The sequence below is a fragment of the Enhydra lutris genome, unplaced genomic scaffold, assembly GCF_002288905.1.
Source record: "Enhydra lutris kenyoni isolate GAN:26980312 unplaced genomic scaffold, ASM228890v2 scaffoldscaffold12, whole genome shotgun sequence".
In the NCBI taxonomy this organism is placed as follows: Eukaryota; Metazoa; Chordata; class Mammalia; order Carnivora; family Mustelidae; genus Enhydra; species Enhydra lutris.
In genome coordinates, this window is record NW_019154096.1 from 57,000,687 (window position 1) to 57,024,059 (window position 23,373).

Sequence of the window (23,373 nt, forward strand, 5' to 3'; positions counted from 1 at the left end):
GTTTATCTTCTTCTTTGCCAGTTTGATTATATTTTATTTCTTTTTCTTGTCTGATTGCTGTTGCTAGGATTTCTGCCACTCTGTTGAACAAAAGTGGCAAGATTGGGCATACTTGTTGTGTCTCTGATCTTAAGAGGAAGGCTCTCAGCTTTTCCCCATTGAGAATGATATTTGCTGTGGGATTTTCATGGATGTTTTTCATGAAATTGAGGAATGTTCCCTTTATCCCTACACTTTGAAGAGTTTTAATCAGGAAAGGATGCTGTATTTTCTTAAATGTTTTTTCTGCATCAATTGAAAGAACTGTGTGGTTCTTCTCTCTATTAATGTGTTCTATCACATTGATTGATTTGCAAATGTTGAACCAGCCTTGCATTCCCAGTATAAATCCCACCTGGTCATGCTGGATAATCTTTTAATATACTATTGGATCCTACTAGCTACGATCTTCCTGAGAATTTTGGCATCCATATTCATCAGGGATATAGGTCTGAAATTCCCCTTTTTGGAAGGGTCTTTTCCTGTTTGGAATCAAGGTAATGCTGGCCTCATAGAAAGAGTCTGGAAATATTCCTTCTGTTTCTATTTTTGAAACAGCTTCAAGAGAATAGGTATTATTTATTCTTTGAATTTTTGGTAGTATTCCTGAGGGAATCAGTCAGGTCCTGGCCTCCTTGTGATCGTTCTTTTCTATCAGTTTGTCTTCTAGAGCATTAATTCTTCTGCCTCATTTACCCTAGCTGTTAGAGTATCTAGATTAGATCGTTCACTGATAGCATTTTTAAGTTCTGCCAGATCAGCTCTCACTTCTGCCCTTGGAGAATCTATGTTGCCATTAATGGTTTTCTCCAGCCTAGCTATTGGCTGCATAACTGTTACCCTGAAGTTTATTTCCGACATCTTACTTCTATCCATACACATTAGTTCTGTGGCAGAGGTCACAGTCTCTGAATTTTTCCTGTGTTGGGTGTTCCTCCTCTTAGTCATTCTGTTGAGGGGGCGTTGAGGGAATGTACAGAGTCCAAACTATTGACTACAACCTAAGCAAGATGTGCTTGTTTTATGGGGACCTTTGGGTTGTTGGCCTCTTGTTCTTCCAGCCTATCTTCTGGGGGATGGTCCTGCCATGCTGTTACTCAGGCAACCCTTTTTGGGCAGAGTTGCCCTACCTCCTCTGGGGGAGATGGCTCAGTGAAAACCGGTTTTGGGGGATTTTGTTCTCTGGTGGCTTTCCCTGGCTGGCAGCTTTCTGCATCACTTCCAAGAGTCAGAGCAGAAGTGATAGTACCCAAACTTCTGTCTCAGAACAGAGAAATCACAGTTTGTTCTCCAGAAAGCCCTCCAGGTCACACTGACTTTATTTTTGTCTGTGCTGGTAAAAAACACAGCGTCCTGGGTTGTGTGCCCCACAGCAGCTCTCCCAGCCCTTGCTTCTAGGTCCGAATATGTCTCTGCCCTTTGTGCTTCTAAAACCGCCAGCTGTCCCCAATCCACACACATGCCCCCACAGCTCCAGGATTCAGCCTGGGGGGCTGTCCTAAAGTCCTTTTCCTGCCACTGCTGGTCTTCAAGTCTGTGCCTGGTCTGCAGGATGGGACACTTTTACACTCCTGTGTTACTTTACCTTCCCAGTGCCAGCACTTATGGCAACTCCCTTTCCCTTCTGTTTGTCTTCCAATATCTGCCCACAGAATTACAGCTCTCTGCTTCACGCCTCAAAACCAAACATCGGAGATATTCTGTTTGTAGAGATCCAGATATATCTTCTTATATCTCAGGCTGATTGGTGGGTGTTCAGAGTGGTCTAATAGATATCCAGCTCAATTCAGGGAACTCGTTGAAATAGGGTCCCCTACTCTCCACCATCTTGCCCTCCTCCCTTGGAGCTCAGTTGTAAAGGATACATATGGTTAACAGAAAGGTTATGGTGTCATTCAGGTAGAATGAACAGTATGCACAAAGCCATGGACTATTGAAGGAGTACAGCATATTGGGCAAATGGCAGAGTTTAGTGTACCCAGTCTACAAGCTGTAAGGCCATTGTAGCTAGACTTGAGGAAGCATGGTTAGGGCAGCTCATGAAGCATCGGAGAAGCCTGCAGGGGTCCAACAGATACCCAGTGGGCATGGGAAGTTGGAAAAACTCTTTCTTCTTTAAGCAAAAAATGCTGACAATAGATTTATATTCAGACACCCATTCTGGTAACAGTACAGAGGATGGGCTGCAGGAGAGAAGTGAATAGGTGGGGGAGAAATTTCACAAAAGATGACCAGTTAAAACACTATTGCAGTTCTCTACACCAGAGGTAACAAAATCTTGATGAGGAAGGATTCAAAGGCTACTTGAGAAACTGAACAGTAGAATTGGTGACTAATAGTATGTAGTGGGAATAAGAGGAAGAGAATCTTTCTGATTCCAGAGCAGGGAGGAGATGGTCTTGTCCTTAGTTGGACTATGTCAGAGAAACATGCTTGAGGAGCAGTAATGGTGTGATTGATTGATTGATTGATTGGAGAGAGAGAGAGAGAGCAAGCGCATGGTGGGGGGAGGTGCAGAGGGAGGGGGACAAGCAGACTTCCCACTGAGCACGGAGCCTGACATGGGGCTCCATCTTATGACCCTGAGATCATGACCTGAGCTGAAATCCAGAGTTGGACGTTTAACTGACTAAGGCACCCAGGTACTCCAATGATGTGATTTTTTTAAAGTGAGTTTGGAATACATGAGGAACAGTTGGGTGAAAATAACCAGGGGAATTGAAAATGTGGATCTGAACGTCAAGTGGCTGTACCCTGACTGAAGGCAGAGATGTGGGAGCTGCAAGTATGGAGGTGATTAGACCCCCCCGCCAGGAGGTGGAGGGCAGGGCCACGTGACTGCTGATGCTCCCTAAGGCAGAGGGGGATGAGCCAGGGAAGGACTTCAAGAGGGAGCCGACAAAAAAGAAAAAGAAGAAGGAAAAGAGAATGATTCAAGAAAGCATTCCAGTGGGACATTGTCTACTGGATGATCTTCATCTTAAATCTTTTCACAAAAAGATTATTCATAGAAACTGATGGAAATGTGACTGCTCGTGCATCCCTGTGACTGTGAAACATCCAGAATTGTGTATATTTTGCATGATTGTGCTTATTAAAAACATACTAGCTTTTTAATAAATAACTTGGTAATTGTAATAATTATACTAATAAATAATAATCAGCCATGTCAGTTGATGCCTGGGCCTTAAATCTCACGAGGACCTGTCCCTTAAATATCCCTTCGGATGGGATTAAGTGACTCTAGACACATAGCCCCAGAGTCTCCCCAAGGTTACTAACTGATTGACACCCCCCACACACACACACTGAGGCCACTGTTCCCTGGGACGAACGGTCAGTGCAAAAATGGCACTCACAGGCTTACCCTCTGCTCTCCATTGGGTGATTATCTGTGCTTTGCCCTTTGGAATGGTCTCCAGAGACTTGCTTCCCCTGGTTGGTTAGGATGAGGGATGAGACCTTTTTGCCCCATAGACTTGAGCACAAAAACTTCCAGCTACTTGGGATCATGCCTTTTAGCAGGAAACCAAGGCATTTGGCAAAGCCAATTCTAAGGGATCCTCTGTGTTTGGTGGACTTTTCAGGTCTGAATGTTACTTATTAGTTTCCTGCAAGTTGGTACTCTCACTGTTATCACGTCCCTGTGAGCCGAGTCCCAAATAGGAAACAGAGCTGAGCCAATGGGAAACAGCCCCGCCATTTCAATTCAATCCAGCAACTCTTTATTGGGTCTCTACTCTGTGCAACCATCTTCAGAACAGTGATCTATCCACAAAGACCCCCAGGAATGTTTGAGTAAACATTCATAAGAACCTTTCAGAGAAAAGATTATATCAGCCAGATACATTCATGTCACAGTCAAGATGATCTAAGTCCTTGAAATGTGGTAGACATGGTATCTGGAAGTGCTCGGCTTGAGAGGCTTACTTGGAGGAGGTCACTGCAAGTGGCGATAGTGAGGGGAGAGTTCTTGGAGGAGGCAGAGTTTTTTTTTGGTTTTGTTTTGTTTTGTTTTGTTTTTTTGCCAAATCAGAAACCACCCTATTTGAGTTGGCACAAGAAGAGGATGTGTTCAGGAGACACTTAGGGAAGAATAAACATACTCTACAGCAGGCGGTGGGTGACTCAGCGTTTTGTTTGCTTTAGGAATTTACCTCCAGACAGAAGCTTCCTTTAAGTTTTTATCAAAAAGCAATACAATCCTTTTACTAAACGCTCAGGCATAGGAAAAAAACTCACTCATAATCTCAGCATCTTAACATAACTTTTAGTATTTTATTTGCTTTTTTACTCTTACACATTTCTATTTTTATAGGGCTGTAACCAAAGAAATGTAAGGAAATAGATCAGAATGCAGCAATCATAAGTGTTTTTCCATGTTGGCTGACTGTACTAATTATCATCATAATGGTAAAATAGCATTCTATTGGGTGATCATACCATTATTTACTTAAGTTTTTGCATATTTGAGTTTTCCCCATTTATTTGTTACTATAAATAATGTTTTTCTTCCTGTTTGTGGCTTTTTCTATATTTTGGATCATTTCCTTAGGGCAAACACCAAGTTACAGTTACTGAATGAAGGTCTGAATATTTTTATGGCCTTAAAGTAAGTCTTTTGAAAAGCAAACTGGCAATGTGCATTGATTTTTTGTGCTGCCAGCCACAAATGAGAGAGCGCTTAACTGAAGCCTCACCAGTATCAGTGATTTTAACTTAATACAAAAATCCTGCTTTAGTAAGTGAAAATTGTGCTGCTTGTCTTGTTCTTTTTTAAATTTGCATTTCCATGTTTGCTTGTAACCTCCTATTCCTTTCTCGCAGCCGGTATGTTCATGTTTTTGCCAGAAGCTCTAGTCCTCTCTGTGCAGAAAAAAAAAATGAAAAATATGGGAGGAGCTTTAGCCAGTGTTCCCAGCAAACAATATTTTAAAAACCGCTGTAGTATTTTAGTTTCGGTAAAAATGTGTGTAAAAGCCAGAGGAGGTAGTGAGACTAATCACGGCACCTCTAATGGGAAACAGAAAGGAAGCCTGGATATATCCTGGGCCCTGTATCTCCCATGTCGGGTAAGGCGGCACACACGTGAGCCTTGTACATGGGTGTATTCCGCTCCTTGTGATATACTCAGGGAGGCTGGCTTGTCCACAGCTTCACTTTGTGGTCTCTGCAGGTAACCAGTGTCCCAGAAGACCAGATCCTGGTGGCTGTGTTCCCTGGGCTCCCCACTTCAGCAGAGCTCTTCATCCTTCCCCCCAAGAACTTGACGGAGAGGAGGAAAGGCAACGAAGAGGACCTGGAACAAGTAAGCGAGAGAACGCGTGGTTGGGGTACTGCGTGCTTGTACCTCCCAGTCAAAGGGCACACAACCTCATCTCCAGCCACAAAGGGAAGGGAGCTTCCTCCCACTGGCCCAGCGGCCTGTCCGTCTTTCTGGAACCTGAGGCTGTGAGGAACAGCAGGCTTGCCCACAAGGTGCCCAGGTGCACACAGACTAGAGCATTTGGCACACAAGAAGGGAAGGCATTCCAGCAGTTGGCATTCCTGCAACTTCCTCAGGTCTCCTGCCCAGTGGCCTGCCCCTCCCCCCAGGGATAGAGGGGGGCAGACACTGGAGAGAGAGGGAGGGATTTGAGTGTCCCTGTCTATATCTGGGAAAATAGGCTTCTTGTCCTTAAAGATCCTGGTCAATCTAAGTTCCTGCTTTAGGAGAGAAAATGATCTGCTTTTAAACATGCTTCTGTGGAGAGAGAAGGACTGTTTCATCGTGTTTTGACTAAGGAACCAGCATGTCCAAAGGGACTGTGGTTTACCATCCTGATCAAATGAGCATGTAGCTCCTGTGATGGGCATGCCATCTCTGGAGTAAAGGAGCTGGTTTTCCTTCTCTCACTCCCAGCTCCTACTGGGCTCTCATGGGCGGTGCTCTGCCTCACCTTTCCCTGCCTGCCTATGACACTAAGTCAGAGAGGTAGAAAAAAGTGAGTCCGCACAAAGCACACATGCTCCCACATGAGGCAGTCATGCAGACATCTTCTGTGTCCCTTCGGTACTCACCTGGCTGTCACCTCATCCCTACGGCCGTCCACAGCCGTCCTCAGGCAGCAGAGATGCCGACACAGTCTGCTCCTCTGGAAAATGAAGCAGATAGTCATAGTGCAGGGCTGCATATCCAAGTCAGCCAGAAATAAAATCAACTTCTCAATGCATGCATCACTTTTACAAGACCTCTTTATTCTGAAATAGCAAGTGGCATGTGTGAACTATATTTGGAAGCTACAATATCCTTTCGTTTAGATAAATAGGTAATTACGGTGATGAATAGCAGCTGTGATGTTAAGGCGCGTCCAGCCAGATAAGAATTAGGGACCACAGCCCAAGTCGGCCTCGGTTTTCATGTGGGAATTACAGAGTGATTAAATCGGTGTTATGTGTTCCGCGACTTGCTGGGGAAAAGTAAAGAGGAAAAATTATCCCATAAAAAGAAGGCAGCTTCTGCCTTGATGTCTGCTCCCATTGTCTCCAAAAGAGCAAAAGCAGAGGAGTGGGCTGAGGACCTACTTCCCCACTTTAATCCTGTCAGGGGCCGCCCTATCCTGTGTGTGTACTTCATTAGATTAAAGAACCAATGATGGGTTGATGTCCTTTCATTGGAAACCACAATAGGTTGCGCTACGGTGAGTTATAAAGGCGTGGATGAGAAAGCACTGATCCAGGGACTGAATGATACATGGAGGCCTGTTATCAACTATAATTCACCTCTCTCTCTCTCACTCCACTCTCCATAAGCAATAACATATAGCGAATAATACCTACTGCTTCCTTGGCCTCGCAGGGCTCCGAGAGCTGCGAGCACCAGATGGATGAAAATGTCCCAGTATCCTGTCTCCTGATTGAACTTGGTCACTGTTTGCCTCTTGACCCTGGTTTCTAGCTCCATGAGGGAAGACTGTCTCATGGCATGTCTCCCTCTCTCTCTCTTTTTTTCCAGATTGTAGAGATGTTGTTTAATGCTCTGAACCAAAACTTGGTGCAGTTTGAGCTGAAGCCAGGGGTTCAAGTCATAGTGTATGTCACGCAGCTGACATTAGGTGAGTGCCTGCTGGGATCCAGGGGAAAATGGGGATGTGATCTGTTAGCCTGGGGAGAAAAGGGAGGAGATCATTATCAGACACTTCTCCACAAATGCCTGAAAATAGCTTTGTGGGCATGGCTTTTGTGTGTAGTGATGGTTACGAAAGATTAATCACATCTTTCTTGGGGCTTCCTGTTGTGGTAGCAAGAAGATTTCTCATTAGAAGTGGCTTTGCTATTAAATCCCTGGATGACCTTGAGGGGAAAATCTACAGTTTCCTTGGGCTTCAACTTAATTGTTTTTTGTTTGTTGTTTGTTTGTTTTTATCTGCAAGTTGGGATTATAGTGGGTAGTCCTCAGGGTCTCTTAATTTCTCCAATTCTCCAATTCCGTGAATCTTGGTTGGGAGGCCACATGAGATAACTTTAAAACTCCTTTTGATTTACAACAGATGAATCTAAATTGATACAGAGATCAGCTCTAGTGATTGATTTGTAAAAGGAATTTGAAAAGGTATGTCCCATTGGGTGTCCACTACTGGGTCTCCAGGAGTGACTATTTGCTAAATATCTATTATTAATCTAAGACTTTTCAGATTGTGGAGGTTCTAAATGTGCCCACCCAGCAGTGTTTTAGCAGAACCATGTAAAGGAAGAGAATGAAACATTGCATGACTATTGAGTCCAAAATTCCCAATGGGTAAGCCATAATTGTGTTGGCAGGCACTCAGGCCATCTAAGAGAAAGAGCACTGGAGCCCCTCTTCTACTCCCCCTAGCTAGATCCACATTACTCAGTTTACACCAGAAACAGTAGGTTTATCCAGGCAGAACAGAGGAGTTTACTTGCCCTGAGAGGCTGTGATTGAGGGTACTATCTTCATTATTGAAACCAAGCTTCCTATGCCCAGGTAGCACACAGCACAGGACTGTTGGAGACTGGATTTAAGGATGGGACATCAGCTGGCCTCCTTTCTCTGATGAGAACTTCCTCCATCTAATAGCTTCCAAATGAGCTGTCTGCTTTTTCCTCCTAGCTCCATTGGTGGACTCCAGTGCTGGCCACAGCAGCTCAGCCATGCTTATGCTCTTATCAGTGGTGTTTGTCGGCCTGGCTGTGTTCCTGATCTACAAGTTTAAAAGGTATGTGCTAATACTGCTCAATTTTGATATCAGGGCTAGATTCTTTGGAGCTGATTCTTCCTTTAGCCACCGTTCCTAAACTCATCCCACATATGTGAAATTAATTCTCTTTGAAGCTCTGTTTGGCATTGGGGGAAGGGGAAGGCAGGAATGCCTATTCTTTGAGGATTGAAGAATAAATGGGTTTAAGAATCTGAACTCTATCCAATATATAGGTATATTGAGTCAAGAAATTAAAAGATAGCCGATGAAATCAATTTATTCTCTTTAAGAGAAATGCAAAGAATTTTCAGACCTTACCTAAATTTCTAAAATAAGGTCTTAGGTTTTCAGGAGATATTTTCTACAGCTTACCACCCATTTAGGGTGGTTAAATAGAGGAAGTACAGCTGAAATCTAGTGCACACATGGACACACATGTGTGCACGTGCACGCACGTGCGCGTACGCACACACACCCACACCCACACACACACACACACATTTTCTTATCCTCTGTTGCAGCAACCTGGTCTCTCTTGTGTGAATTCGCATGCTAAAAATATTCTACCTTTATCCCTTTCCTTCTTTTTCCTATTTCCAAAGAGCAATTGATCAGGAAAACCAAACTTTGCATGTACTCAGAAATTCTGTTTGAAGGCCACAGAAGGGGTGAAATAACAGGATACTTACTAAAACATGGAACTGAAAGCAATAATTCTGGACCATTAAGGTACAGAATAAGGTCATACTGCCTTCTAGAGGTGTCCTGGTTCAGAGTATGACCTTTGCAATGAGACAGACCCCCAAGTTTAACTTGGCATTTTTAGCTTTGGGCAGTTGAATCTGTCTCCCTACGCCTTCGTCTCTTTTATGTAAAATGGAGAAAACAATACCTAATAGGCTTGCTGTGCAGTTTAAATATGGTCCCATCTGTCCCTGGTACATACTAAGTAATCAACAATGCTAAGCTATTATCGATAAGAGAGAACGTGAGTTCCCAAGGTGGCTTCTGTATCACAACACGGCACGTGGTAGGTTCTCAAAAAATCTTATGAGTGGCATGGAAATGTGCTTCATACAAAGACTGGTTAAAGTGAAAATATCATTAACCATTCTGGAAGCAAAACTTGGTCCTGGGAGTCTTTCTATACACTGAAGGCAATGCTTTTAGATTGTGAAAGGGACCCATGGTAAAGGCTGTGCTCTGCCTTCTCCCCCAGGACTCATGAGCTGCCCTCTCGTGGACAGCTCAGGCTTCAGAACACTGGTTTTCCTCAATACACATCTCCGCATTACGTAACTAGCAGGAAGCCTTCAACACCCTCCGTATCAGGACACAGAGAGGGTTACCCTCCTACTCAGTTAATAGACCAGTATGTGAGTTCATATCCTCACGGATCAAGACCTGTGAACCCACCTGCCCATTTGGCCTTTGGAGATGGGAACAAACCCTCGCATCACCAGCAGAGAACAAAGATTCCATATAGAAATGGTTTAGTCAAGGCAATGCCCATTTGTGGATGTACTTCAGTTCCATACAAAGCACACTTTAATTCAACCAAGGATTTGATTGTGGGGAAGCTCAGTGGTTGCGGGAGCTTGAAGAGCAACTAAACCAAATGTGTCACCTTCTGGCTTCTAGATCCTCATGGTTGCTGAGGATAAGGGCCAGTAAAAGTCCTACAGAAACGTATTTGTGTCAGACATCTCTAAACTAAGGCAAGGCATCCCTGAGACTTGGGAAGTTTTCTGTTCTCTTGTAAATGCTGCTAAACTCCCTAGACAGTCAATCTATTAATGTAGGCATCTTTCAGTGTGTACGCTAGATTTCTTGAATCTCTGCCGGGTAATGACATCTCTGAATTATTATTCTACCTCTGTCATTTCCCAATATCAGCCTACTCTTCCTGCATCCCTGACAGTGAATCGTGTAGCTAAGGCCACAGGGAACAAACATGACTCAAAGTGAGTAGACAGGAGAGTCCGCTAAGTACACTTACAATCATCTGTTACCTTTTCTTTCCTAAGCACATTTTGTGGAAGTCTTCTTCCCATTGCTCAAGCCCTTTGGTTGAGGTCCTGTTGGATCTTCATGTCTTCGGTCTTTTTTACCCTCCCCATCACCTGGAACTCTCGTGGTGGCTCTATGGAGGGTGCCAGGCTTGCCGATAAGTAAAGCTCAGGTTCTTATCTGTGTTTCCCAGAGGCTCCTTTGTTTCTTTAATGACTGTCCAGTAGAACTTTCTGCAGTGATGAAAATGCTCTGTAATCTATACTGTCCAATGCAGTAACCACTAGTATGACTGAGGAACTGAATTTTAAATTGTATTTAACTTAATTTAATTTAAACTTAAACATCTGCACCTGGCTAGCAAACAGGCAGAACATCTAGAGAACGCGCAGCTCTGTTTCTCTTTCCGGATCACTGGCCACGGTGAGTTTTCAGACCCAACACTTTCTTTGTGTAATCATCAGCATCTACTCATTAAACCACTTATTCACCCAACAAACATTTACTGAATGCTCACTATGTGCCAGGCACTGAAAACAATCTCAGTGCCCCAAGTGGTCAGGTAACAGGGGAAAAATAAGAGAGCTACCATGAGCCCCAAGATTCCTTTATGCAAATATCACCGTTTCTCATATTTTATCTTATTCTTGAATAGTTATTTTCTAAGTTTTAGACAAGGTAATTAGAAATCATTATGACATGGCTTTTATTATCTGAAAATTTTGCCCAACAAAACTTCCTATCTATATTGTAAATCTGTTTTTTTTTTCTTTTTCTTTCTTTTTTTTTTTTTCCTGGCTGTCCAAGAAAATTTTTGAGCTTTTACATGTTTTTCTGGCCTTTTCTTTCTCTCTTTCTTTCTTTTTTTTTTTTTTTTAGCAAGTCTTTCATTGCAGTCTGAAGCCTACTTGCTTTAGAAAAATTTAGAGAGACCTAAATTTCCTCCCACAGGCTCCTAACACTTAGAGCTGGAACAAACAAAAGCTAAAGTTTTTTTGGGCAACTCGGTTGATCCATCTTCCTTCTCTTATTAAAACATATATAAATGTGTAGGCCAAGAAATGCCCCTAAATCTCTTTATTTCCCACGTTTCTTACCAGCAAAAGTGGGGCTTAGTCTGATATTCTCCCATAGTCCTCCCAGTGCACATGTTAGGAGATGTAAAACAACTTGACAAGTTTTTAAAATGTATACATGAGGATGTAAAGTGGTATCCCTTCCACCCCTCTATGAAAAATGTTAAAGAATCTTCTGCCTGTTGTTTAGAGATTGAAATAAAGTGAACAATCTTTGTAAGGGCGGATTTATTCAAATCCTCCCAGGTATCGCTGGGAAAGCAGCAAGGGGGAGGCAGTGAACTCTGGCTACAGTTCTCAAATGCACAAACTTGTGGGATCAGGAAGAGTTTAACCACCTCTGACACCTGGTAACTATTACAGCTGATCCCACCATTCACGAGTAATATGTACTTTTATGATTAAAAGAAATCTAAGTCTGTAGGTTGCATTTCTATTTAGATGAGAGGAAAATAAGGATCAGCATGAATTTTTAATTATACATATTTGGAGAGCCTGGGATCTGCTGCCTCACATGCGATCTATTCATTTAAGGTCCTTGTAGATTGTAGATTATGTTAAGCTGGTTTAGACCAGTAGGAGTCATGAGGACACTTCTCTCAATGTATGAAAAGCAACCATTAAAGAAACAAAAACTAAATGTGAAGGAGTGGAACCACTCATGTTTCCTACCTCTTTTGGGATCTTTCATAATGAATTAGCTACAAGCAAACCTCATTGGATGCCCCATCCTGTACCTCATTGGGATTGGATTGGGGAAGGGAATGTAGAAGCTTGAAAACACCACTGGTCGTTCATAGTGGAGCAGAGTGATTCTTCTTTAGAAATGCGCAGAATGTTCTGGATTGAGGAAGGTGTCAGGTACCTTAAGTTTTAATAATACTCTTCCTAGTGATCAGCTCAAGAAATGTCTGGATTTTTCTTAAACTGATTTCCCTTTCATTTAACGGGGTAAGAGAGGTCTCTTCTAGAGATAATATTCCAAGGTAAAATTGTGGTCTTTTTGTTTGAGAATCTAGTATCTGAGAGTAGAAAGAGCACGTGTTTTGAGGTCATCTATTCATTCACTCAGAAAACACTTGCTGACTATGAACCATGTGCCAAGCACGGTGCTCAGTTGCATGTGCAGCAGAGAAGATAGAGAATATAGACGTGGCACACATGGGAAGCAAAGTCAGCAGGCTTGCCTCTGACATCATCCTTAACCCAGTATCCTATTCATTTATTCCATAAACACTGTTCCATAATTCTGTATTTTTCATAGGAGAGGTGGGGTGGCTAGGAGAGGCCTCTCAGAGCTAAGTTCTGAAGGACAAAAGGACACCATCATGAGAAGAGTAGGAGGAGGAGTGTAAAAGAGGGCACAGCTGGTTCCAAGTCTCCAAGGTGGGGACAAGTTTGATGTACTAGGTTCCTGCAACTCAAAGTTTGGGGCTCAGACCAGCAGCCTCAGCATCACCTGGGAGCTTGGCAGAAATGCAGTATTTCACCCCATCCTGTCCAGACCTATTGAGTCACAAATGCATATTAGCAAGAACTTGGGTAAGAAGCACTTCAAGTCTGAGAAGCACTAGGTGAGAGGAATTCACAGGAGACTACAGGGCTGAAACCCAGTGGGTCAGGGGATATGAAGAGGGGTCAGAAGATGAATCCTATGAGAAAATTCCAGTCTCAACTGGCTGGTCCTCCAAGTCCTCCAACCTTAAGTCTTCCTGTCTTATTTCCAAACCTAAGCCTTTGTGTCTTTGAAGGAGATTATTTAGCTTCTCTTAATCCTCGCCTTAATCCTCTCCACAATCATACAAGGAAGTTATTGTTAACTCCCATCGAGCAGATGAGGAAACTGACTACCCAGGTATTTAAGATCTTTGGCCCATAGGTGGTGTTCTGAAGATAATAGCAATGGCTAGAAGCCTTTTCTTTCTTGGTTCTTCATAAAGGAAACCAATGTGGACTGATTAAATTGATACAAACTTAGAGAAAGATTTCTTTTCACTGTGATATAACCATGTGCATCTCAAAGTCCAGCTCCTTGTAAAACTTAATAAAGGAGAAGTATTTTAAGGGTTTTAATGTATATCTGCTCAATGGCATTGCCCTTCTGTTGATGCCTGTTTGGTTTACCCCAGAAGAAGGTGCATTCCTCATGGAGTTCTGTGGTTTACATCTACCCTGGGCATCTGGTGTCTGGCCTTGTGTTTCTTGGCCTCACAGCTACAGTGTCTGGGTGACCAGCCCCTTTCCTAGATGTTGGCCTGTCCTACAAATAGCTTCTTCCTCCCCCTTATGACCCAGAATCTCCTAGTGGCCCAAGTTTGGCGTACCCTGTGATCATAATCTGATTTTTTAAAGGAAAATCCCCTGGATTAACATCTATGCTCAAGTCCAACACGACAAGGAGCAGGAGATGATTGGGTCAGTCAGCCAAAGTGAAAACGCCCCCAAAATCACACTCAGTGACTTCACCGAGCCCGAGGAACTGCTGGACAAAGAGCTGGACACCCGGGTCATAGGTATGTGTGCTGGTACCACTAAGCTCCTGTGTCCTCTGTCCTCCAAATGCGAGGGCAGTCAGCCCATCTGGCCTGTCCTCCAACTCGTGCCAGACTGGAGGGAGGGCTGGGAAACAACTGGCTACAGAGACACGATTGTGTTTTAAAATTTGGCTGCCCACTCTGGCCACGTGAAAGTGTCAGATTTTTTTTTTTTTTTTTTTTTTTTTTTTTCTCAAAAACAGACCAACATCAAAAGTGCTAGATTCGGAGTCGGGGAGGTTTGAGGCCAACTCTCCATTGCTGTTGCAATATGCGTTAGCTTGTCAGTTCTTACTGTTGTCGTCAGTGGTGTGTAAGATGACACACCATTGCTCCCACCTCATGTGCTGGTGTGGGAGGTAGCAAACTTTCAAACATAGGTGACAGAAGCCAGAGAGCTGGTAGGATAGACTAGCCAGGTGTCCCATGTAATAAAAACCTATTAAGCACCCATTCAACGTGGCCTTGGTCTATAGCAATAAATAAAACAAAGAGCCCTGCCCTTGTGAAATTGACATCCTCTTTCCATCTGTCTGTCCTCTCTCCCCTGCAGGAGGCATTGCCACCATTGCAAACAGCGAAAGCACAAAGGAGATCCCCAACTGCACTAGTGTTTAATACCAACCAGCCACATGGTCAACCATCTTTCTGACTTTATTTTTGATGATTACTATGACTATTATTATGGAAAAATGAAAATGTCTTTTTTACCTTTTGTTTACCAAGGGCCCCTTCATAGATAGCAGGCAAATGCTTAGCTTTGGGAGGCAGAAGGCATTCTTAGCTGATTAAAGTGAGACAAAAAGAACAAATGGCTGCATTTGTGCTAAGGGCAAAGGATGCATCTTCCCATGGCCTTGCTTTATTCTGCCACTGACCGTGTGAGGACTCTCTTTTTCCTTGTGGTGTCTCTTCTTCTTTTTTAATTTAATTTTTTACTTTTTTAAGTTGGGTTGGCTTCTCATTAACCTCCCATGCCCCCCTCCATATCACCCACACCCTAACCCCAGCACACACACCCTAAAACACAGAACATTTCCCAGTCAGATGTGCAGGAGGTGGGTTGGTGGGGAGTGAAAGTAGCTGCAGAAAGCGCGCACACCTTTACGAAAGAGGCCCCGCCTCATGCATGCCAATAGCGAGGCTACAGATGGCTTACTGTACATAATTAAAATGTAAATAGCTTTTTATTTCCTAAGAAATAATTTAATGTTTAGTAAAAAAGAAAACAGAAAAAAGAAAGATGCGTGTGTTGGCTTATGCACTCACCCTCAGAGCTGACCAACCCCCAGGCCTGCTAGAGGTGTTGGGTTCTGGATGCTCTCCAGTTGTCTGTCACACTTAACTCTTACATCTCTGTGTCCATCCCATAGCTGGTTTCTGCTTCTGTATATAAAGCGGGGGGAGGGCTTCTTTGGGACAAGTCGTCAAGGAAGGACTAGAGTGACATCCTAGAACATGGGGGGCTCTCTGTGCCATTGGTGATCCGGATGAAGGTGCGAGATGAAACCCACGAGAGACTTCAGACTGCAGGTGAGGAAACAAGGCTTCCCCTCCAGAAGGAAAGCGTGGAGGATGTTTATCAACCTGAGAAGATGGGTTTTCTCTAAAGAAGCTTGACTGCGGACCAGATAAGGGACAGTAATTCTTTCTGGTTGGAATCCATGGAAATGTATAATCCTTCTGAAGAATTCTGGCGCTATTTTGAGCTCAGAAAAGTCCCCTGGTCACCAGGTGAGGCCTAGTGAGTGCATCTCAGCCCAGGAGGAGTGAGGGCAGTTGGGAGGGGTGTGGCATTTGTGGCATCACAAATCTGTGTAAGCCCTTGCAGGCCAAATAGGGGGCTAGCCTTTCCTGATATTAGTCAAAGATGATTTTAGCAAAGCTGTGCTATTTGCTTGTCAGATGTACACAACTTCCTTAAAGTCAAATGTCTGCCTTCAGTTCCCTTAAGATAGTTCTTGCCTTTGGGGCGAGCGGCTTTCAAAGCCAGCCCTCCTGTTCCCAGCACCCCGGCCCCTCCGCCCATTCGCACACACCACTTCTGTTCCATAGGGTCACTCGAAGCCATGCCGTAAGCATTGTTTTCTTTTCAGGCTCAGCCTGAGTACACTTGTTTTACAAAACGATATACTGTATATATATATATGGGAGGAAAGGCTGGATTTTGTACCTGTTAACTTTGTGAGATATCATTCGCCTTCTCTGTGAGACCCTGAGAGAGTGCGACCTAGAGAAGTCTGACTGGCTACAGCATAGATCGGGATAAGGAGTGCTTCTAAAGATCCTGCTTTTTCTGTTTCAAGGGTTAAATGGGGCAGACAATTGGAATACTTGTACTAAATACTGAAATACAAATGCATGAGTCATGTCTATATATACAGTATATGTACATATACTGTTCTTGATTTTATTGTTCCATTTGAATATTTCTACTGTAAAAAAAAAAGATAGTGGTTTTGAAATTGTTGAAAATAAATGTATTTTTGTACATCAAAGCTATATACCTGGCTGAGATGTTTCTCTTTGGGCTGTTTTCTTCACCTATTGCTATCCATCAGCTATTGTTGCACTAATGCTACAGGGCCCAAACCCAAACCGAACAAATAGCTTATAACCCAGATATTTATGTTTTACTCATGGATCTCCAGGTTGGTTGTGGTTTGACCGAATGCCATCGAAACTGACCAGGCTCTCCTGAACTAGTCCAGATGCTAGGTTCAGTTGGGGTCCAGGCTTGCTTCAAAAGCTGTCATCTTCTAGTACCAGAAGCCACCCAGAGCATGGTTTTCATGGTGGATTACAGAATTCCAAGTGAGGCCAGCAGGATACTCTTTGTCTGTAAGGCCTTGGCTCAAAATGGTCATTCTGTTTACCATCATCTCCATTCTGTCGACCAGAGGAAAGCACAGGCCATGTCCAGCATCCATGGGTCAGGGAAAGGCTCTGCCTCCTCTGGTGTAAGGCACCACTAAGTTGTATGGCAATAGTGTGATAGAGGATTCCGCTCTAGCGGAGGGCATGATGTGTTGAGAACAGTAATAACAATAGTTCAATCTACTCATTCATTTTCTCTGGTCCTGTGGCTTTCATTAGGTGGTCCATTTTCAAGTTGCCCACCAACATTTGTGGCCAGGACTTCTGATCAGAAGGCCTAGTTAACACAAGGCCTTAGACTTGGTGTTGGATCCCATTGAATGATAGATAGAACTGCACCGCAGGCCTTGTATTGTAGCCTTTAGCAGGGGAAATGAAAAGAGGAGAGGGAACCAAGAAGACATGTATTCTTGTTTTTTTCACTATTATTATTATTATTATTAACCTTCTTAATACTGTTTGACTCATGAAACCAGCAATAGCGCTTATCTTGCCCGCTGCTGAGGAAGGAATTTGGAAGGATAAGTGAGTGGTTCTTCTCCACATTAGATAATAAGGGAATGTGAATAAGGGCTGTAAGTTAGATGTTTTAATCTTTTTAGTGTTCAAACTATGTAATAAATTACCATGGATCCCAGAAACCCAAGAAACCAGAGAGCTTTGGTCAATAATTTTCTCCTGTGTTTTGAACGCTAAGCTGACCATTCCAGAATCATATTTTCTGAACTCAAATAATTAAGATGTGGGATGAAACAAAGGTTTTCTTTTGAATGTATCTAAAATTAGTATTATTCTTAGTTGTAACTGTTCTTGGGTTATACCCGCCTTTTAAAAACTTATATAATTTACTTCTTCAAATATTGAGGCTGTCATTTATGGTACCCCTAAAAGAAATAGGTTTTTTTTTTTTTTTTTTGGTCTAACTAGTGGTTCGTAACATCAAGTGCTTACACATCCTGAAGGGGTGTGTAATGAGCTTCCCTGGTAATGTAACATGTCTAATATTCTGATCGCACGTCAAAAGTGTTCTAAATGCAGTAGTTGTTGCTTTCCGATGGGATCTGAGTTCTTCCCATGTTCGTTCACATCGGGGTTGATAAAAATCACTCCACTGGAATAGAAAGGACACAAGTGAAATACGTGGTAAAGCAGCATTAGTCAGCTGGTTTGTTTGGGCTAAGCCGTGGTGGGAATAGAGCCCGAGCCTCCCCCACCCGCACTGGTCTGCCGGATTTCTCGTAGCAGACAGGCAAAGGCAGAAGGCAGAGAGTATGATTGGCTTTGTGGTTATCCTCTGCCGGGTTCTCATCGGAAGGTCTTCTCTCTGGAGATTCTAAACCTGATAAGCAAGCCTGCAGCAGTCCTCGGGGTGGGGCCCAGCTATCAGCACCTGAAGCAGAGCTTCTGAGGATTCTCCTGTCAAAGTTAGAAAGTAACCGCTCTATCCGCCACTGAAATCACTCAGGGAGCGTTCCTGGGGAAAAGACACCCCCCCCTCCCCGCCCCGGCTTCCATTACCATGATACAAGGTACCTTCATCTGCAGAAGTGAGAACCACTTCCAAATTGGCTCATTTCCTCCTGGGCAACAGCTGCAGCTCTCAGAGAGCCACCCAATTGAGTTATCTGGAACAAAGACACACTGCGAGTCAAGGTGGTGATGGATTATGCCTTGGAAAGAGTAGTAAGCCAGGAGTTAGGAGATCTCTGACTTTCAGCAAATCACTCTGGACCATGATTTCTTATTTGCAAAAGGCAAACACTTTATGGCCTGCCTCACTGGCTACTTTTGATTTTCAGAGGGGCGAGGAGCACATTGCCGATTCCAGAATTGACAGATGACCACGGTAAGCATACTTAGGAGGCCTCTTTTCTTCTTCCAAAGACGGGTCAGCTGGGAGGGGGAGAGCGAAGTGACTTCCCTAAGTTAGACAGCAAATGAGTGTGGAGCTGAAGACAGAACCCATGTCTTCTTGCTATTAGGGCAGCGCTCTTTCCACCACATACCCTTCTGGACAAAGGCAAAACTGAGCCACACATCATGGAACATCAGCAGACATGTCCCCTGATGGTTATGCCAGCGTGGCTCCTGTATTTCGAGGGCCTGGAATGGTTTAGAGTCTAACTTCCCAAGTGCGTTCATCACCCAGGGGCTCACAGCCTTCCACATGTCCTTGCCCTGCTGACCCGCTTGCTTAGCAGCCCATGGCCTGACGCCCTTGCTTTCCTCACTGGGCTGAAGGAAGGCTGCTCAACAGACAGCTGCCAGACCGCAGCTTCCCATGCTGTGCTGCTTGCCTTTTAAAGCAGTTGGCCTCGTTCAGAGGGAAGAAGGCCAGAGAGCAAACATAAGCAATGGGAATGCCTCATCCTGACACACACACCAGATCCTGCCAATTTCTCTTGTCTACTCCAGCGGTACTGCCAAAAGGGACCAGATGTAGCCCGACAATGACCTCCCGAGTACTACTACATCTCTATGTCCCTTAAACTTGCTTTAATTACCATTAACTTTACAGTAGCAGAGTGCCCTTTAAAATGCTCTTTGCTTCTGTGTTCTCAGGCCGTATATCATGAAAAGATACACGTTCATTCAGAGTGGAATCAATGATACGTTGTATACAAAATCGGGAGGAGACTCAGCCAGAGTTCAGTTTATTCAGAGACTAGAAGTCTCAATAAAACTTCCATTACTTTTTCATTGTCTGAGGCCAAGAGGGGTATAATGACATAATCAGGGTCCAATTTTCCTATCTATAAATTGACATTAATGACATCTACCTACCTCACAGGGTTGCAACCCAGATCAAATGAGATAATTTGGGTAAAAAACACAGAAAATAACTAGGGCTTGACAAATAATGGATTGAACCGGAGAGGCCCAAGTTCTTTTGTGCTGAATCTCTTTCTCTGTCCTCCCTGGCCTCAGGTTGTAAAAATTATCTGACCAGTCTCTTGCCTACTCTCACCTAGGCCTGCACTTTCAGGGAAAGAATCAGAATTACCTGGTCCTCCTCAAGTCCCCCTTAGAAGGAAGAGAATTTTCGTTAAAATCAGCTATTTACACCTTAATCCCCAAGGTCACAGCTCTTGTTATTGCATATATATATATATATATATCTGATCTAATTTTCCTTGTGAGACAGGGACCATGGGAGCAAGCCCCAAGTGAAAAACATGATGTACCTGGGGCACTTTCTAATGGCTGTTATTGTCAAAAAGTTTCTCCTGCGAGCAACAGAATCAGGACGCAGGCCCAAACACAACCCAGACTTAAACACAGAGGACCCTGATTCCAAAAACCACCAACGAGCTGCCTGCATTGCCTGCCAATATCGACCAATCAGGGCGAGGCCCTTCCAGCCAATCAGGATAAAGCATTTTTTTTTCTTTCCCCTTATTAGCATATTGCTCCAGAGTGGGAATTTGGGTGGGGACTTTATATAGGCGGGGCCTCCCCTATTCTCTGGGAGGTTAGTCTAAGAGGGTTGGGTATATTTCTTCTTTTTGTTTTTAATTATAAAGGACTGGGTGGGGGGGTGTTGACATAGCTCCAATAAAGCCTTTCCCGTACCTTTGACTTTTGAGTCTGGCCCAGTTGCTCTCATGGTGGACCGAAGAACCTGACTGTGGTAACAGACCATATAGAAGGGCCAAGAAATGGTTACTTCTAAAAAGGGCTACCAAGAACACGTCATAAAATTAAGGACTAGAGGCTCTCGGGTTCTGAAACATGCTCTGTCTTCCCAGATGTGGTGATATCCTGGAGATAGTCATGCTGCTGGGACCAAAATAATTTGGCCTTGTTCGTTCATGTGGTTTTGGGTCCAGAATTTATAACCTAACTTCTTGTTTATTCTCCCTTTTTGTATAAAGCTTGTGTGAGGATGTGTGCTGTTCCAGGTTCTCGGGTCCCTCAAAGCTTCTCTGAGGGTCACTGACCTGAATTCCTTTATTGTCACACATTGGAAAACAAATGAAACAATTATTTGTAAGAATATATATGTTATATATCTGAAGGAACCGAGGACATGTTTCTTGCCTTCAACTCCAATCACGGCCCAAGGAGAGCTCTTTCAGAGAGGGAGCGCAAGACACAGATTCTTTTCAAAACGTCAACCAAAGACAGAGGAAAATAGATCATGACAGGCACACATGCCATCTGTCATTACGGCTTAGTATCTGGGGAACAGCACTGTTTGCAGCTATTAGAAATGAACCAGATAAAGTGGGGCCTTCAGTGATTTGCTCCTGAGAAAGTATGTGGTCTGCTCCTGAAAGAATGAATAGAGACTTCTTGTGCTGAAATGTCTGTGCCCTAAGTGTCCCATGGGCTGAATTCTGCTAGGCTCTAAGGATTTCTCCCCACAAAAGTCCTACTTCTCCCTAGAACCTCTCACACTAGTCTCTTCATAAGATGCAGAATCTTTTGTTGCTTATTCTCCCTTGCAGAGGATTATTGCTGTCAGCACTCCAGGAACTGGCTGCAATTAAGAGTATGTCCGAACATGGTGGATGGAAAGAGAAAGGTGGCCATACAAAAAGCAACAGAGAACAGAATTGTTTTTCTTGTCACTGATCTATTTTCCTTGGTTTCTGGGTAGAATCACCTGGGAAGCACTTAATTGTCTCCATAAACACACACCTGGTCCATGGAGCGCCGGAATGGTTTTCATGCACTGACCTTCCAAAATCTCATGGTTCAATTAGAGAATTGCTGGGCTGCTTCCATTGGCAACTGGGATATTTTATGGGAGGGAGGAAGATGAGAGAGATGAGTCTAGAGAAATAAAGTTAATCTTTGTCAATTACAAAGCTTTACTTGACACATTCTCATTTCAACCTGTCAATTTCAGATTCTCCTCTGTGAGGGCAAATACAGATGCTCCCCAGATTTCTAATCTATTTATAATGGTAACAAGACAACACTAGGCACTGTGTGCTCATCATGAGCTAATCATCCTCTGCTATGCCTTGTGCCTCCTAATTAGTGGCATGTTGGTTGCCTCCTGATCAGGTTGGAGCCTCATCCAGGCAGCAGGGAGGGATGGTAGGGGGAGATCGAATTCTGAGCCCAGTGGAGCTCAGATCTTGGCAGATTTTCTAACAACAGGTGGGCTTCACACCTTGCCTTGCAATGTGTCCCATTTAAAGAGGCAGCCACCACTACCATGGGTGCTAACAGGAACATGGCAGGCTTCCAAACGTGTCTCTAAGAGCTCCCCGTAGCAAAAGGCAGTCCTTCCAAAACTTCTTGGCTTAATATTACAGACACAGCAAGTGACATCTAGTAGAAGAAAAATAAATAATTAAACGTGCATCTATAGATGATAATGGGGCAAGATCCCTTTCGTTCGTTCATTCACTTAAAAGTATTTATTGAGCTCTATAGTTAATAGTCTCTTATGGTTGCTGGAGTGGAGGTGGGCAGTGGTATAGGCTAAATGGATAATGGGTATTAAGGAGGGCACTTGTGATGAGCTCTGGGTGTTATATATGAGTAATGGATCTCTCATATGTGAGTAATGAATTCTACTCCTAAAACCAATATTACACTATACGTTGAAACAACTACAATTTAAATAAAAACTTTTTAAAAAAGAAATAAAGTTTTATTGAGAACTTGCTTTCCAACAGACTCTGCTCTGGATACTGAGGACAATAAAAACACACTTAGTATGAGGTGATCGTATCATTTTTTTATACAAACTGCAACAGAGTTGGGGGTGAATGGAGCACTATTCTTAATTTCTCTGGGAAAACAAGCATGATGCAGGACTGTCAGCAAACCAGGATGTACGTTCACCCTAACTTACAATTCAGAGTCAGAGACGTGTCAACGTTCCACTCACCCTTCCCTTTTAATTCCTGACCCAGGCATAGAAACCCAACCTCTGAGCCCAAAAACTGTTTATGGAGATCCACTATCAGCTTTTCAGCCTTTTGAGGGCCTCTCATTGGGGTGGTGAACCCCTACATGGTCAGAGGTCAGTGAACAAAGCCTTAGATGGTTTTTAAAAAGTTATCTAAGGGGTGCCTGGGTAGTTCAGTCAGGCGGCCAACTGTTGGTTTTTGGCTCAGATCATGATCTCAGGGTCCTGGGATCAAGTCCTGTGTTGGTCTCCTTGCTCAAGTGGGGAGTCTGCTTGGGATTCTCTCTTCCTGTCTCTCTGCCCCTTCCCCCACTCATGCACACACAGTTTCTAAGATAAATATTTAAAAAATTTTAAAAAGATATTTATTACATTATATCAATTAGGTTTCTTGGTTGCAGAAAATAGTCACCATTCCTGGCTAATTCAAGCAAAAAGAATTTATGGGAAGGTTATCAAAAGCCAATGGAATCAACTCAAGTTTGAAGAACATAGCTTGGAAAGAGGCAGGAGGTAGGACGGCTTTGGAGGAATGGAAATCAGGAAACACGGATAGTATCCTACCAGGGGCTCCTGGCAGATAGTATCTTACTAGGGGTTTCCTCCAAAATGAATGAACTCCAATTATCTCTTCTATCCTCATGTTACTGAAAATTCAAAGTTCCTGATAAATTTCCCAGTTGGTGAAGTTTAGGTCACATGCTCATTGCATGATCCATGGACTGAAATGTGTTACCCTGAAATTTATATATTGAAGCCCTATC

At 43.5% G+C, this 23,373-nt stretch overlaps 1 protein-coding gene across 1 annotated transcript in view; it reads left to right on the forward strand.

Moving 5' to 3' along the window:
* The window catches only part of LOC111145125 (sortilin related VPS10 domain containing receptor 3), a 584,701-nt gene extending 570,223 nt beyond the window's left edge, over positions 1 to 14,478 (forward strand). Inside the window, exons 23-27 of the mRNA XM_022499799.1 lie at positions 5,216 to 5,347; positions 7,034 to 7,133; positions 8,153 to 8,258; positions 13,679 to 13,839; positions 14,414 to 14,478. Coding sequence (XP_022355507.1) covers positions 5,216 to 5,347; positions 7,034 to 7,133; positions 8,153 to 8,258; positions 13,679 to 13,839; positions 14,414 to 14,478 — 564 coding nt within the window. The remainder of the gene's footprint in view (positions 1 to 5,215; positions 5,348 to 7,033; positions 7,134 to 8,152; positions 8,259 to 13,678; positions 13,840 to 14,413) is intronic.
* The last annotated feature ends 8,895 nt before the right edge of the window (positions 14,479 to 23,373 follow it).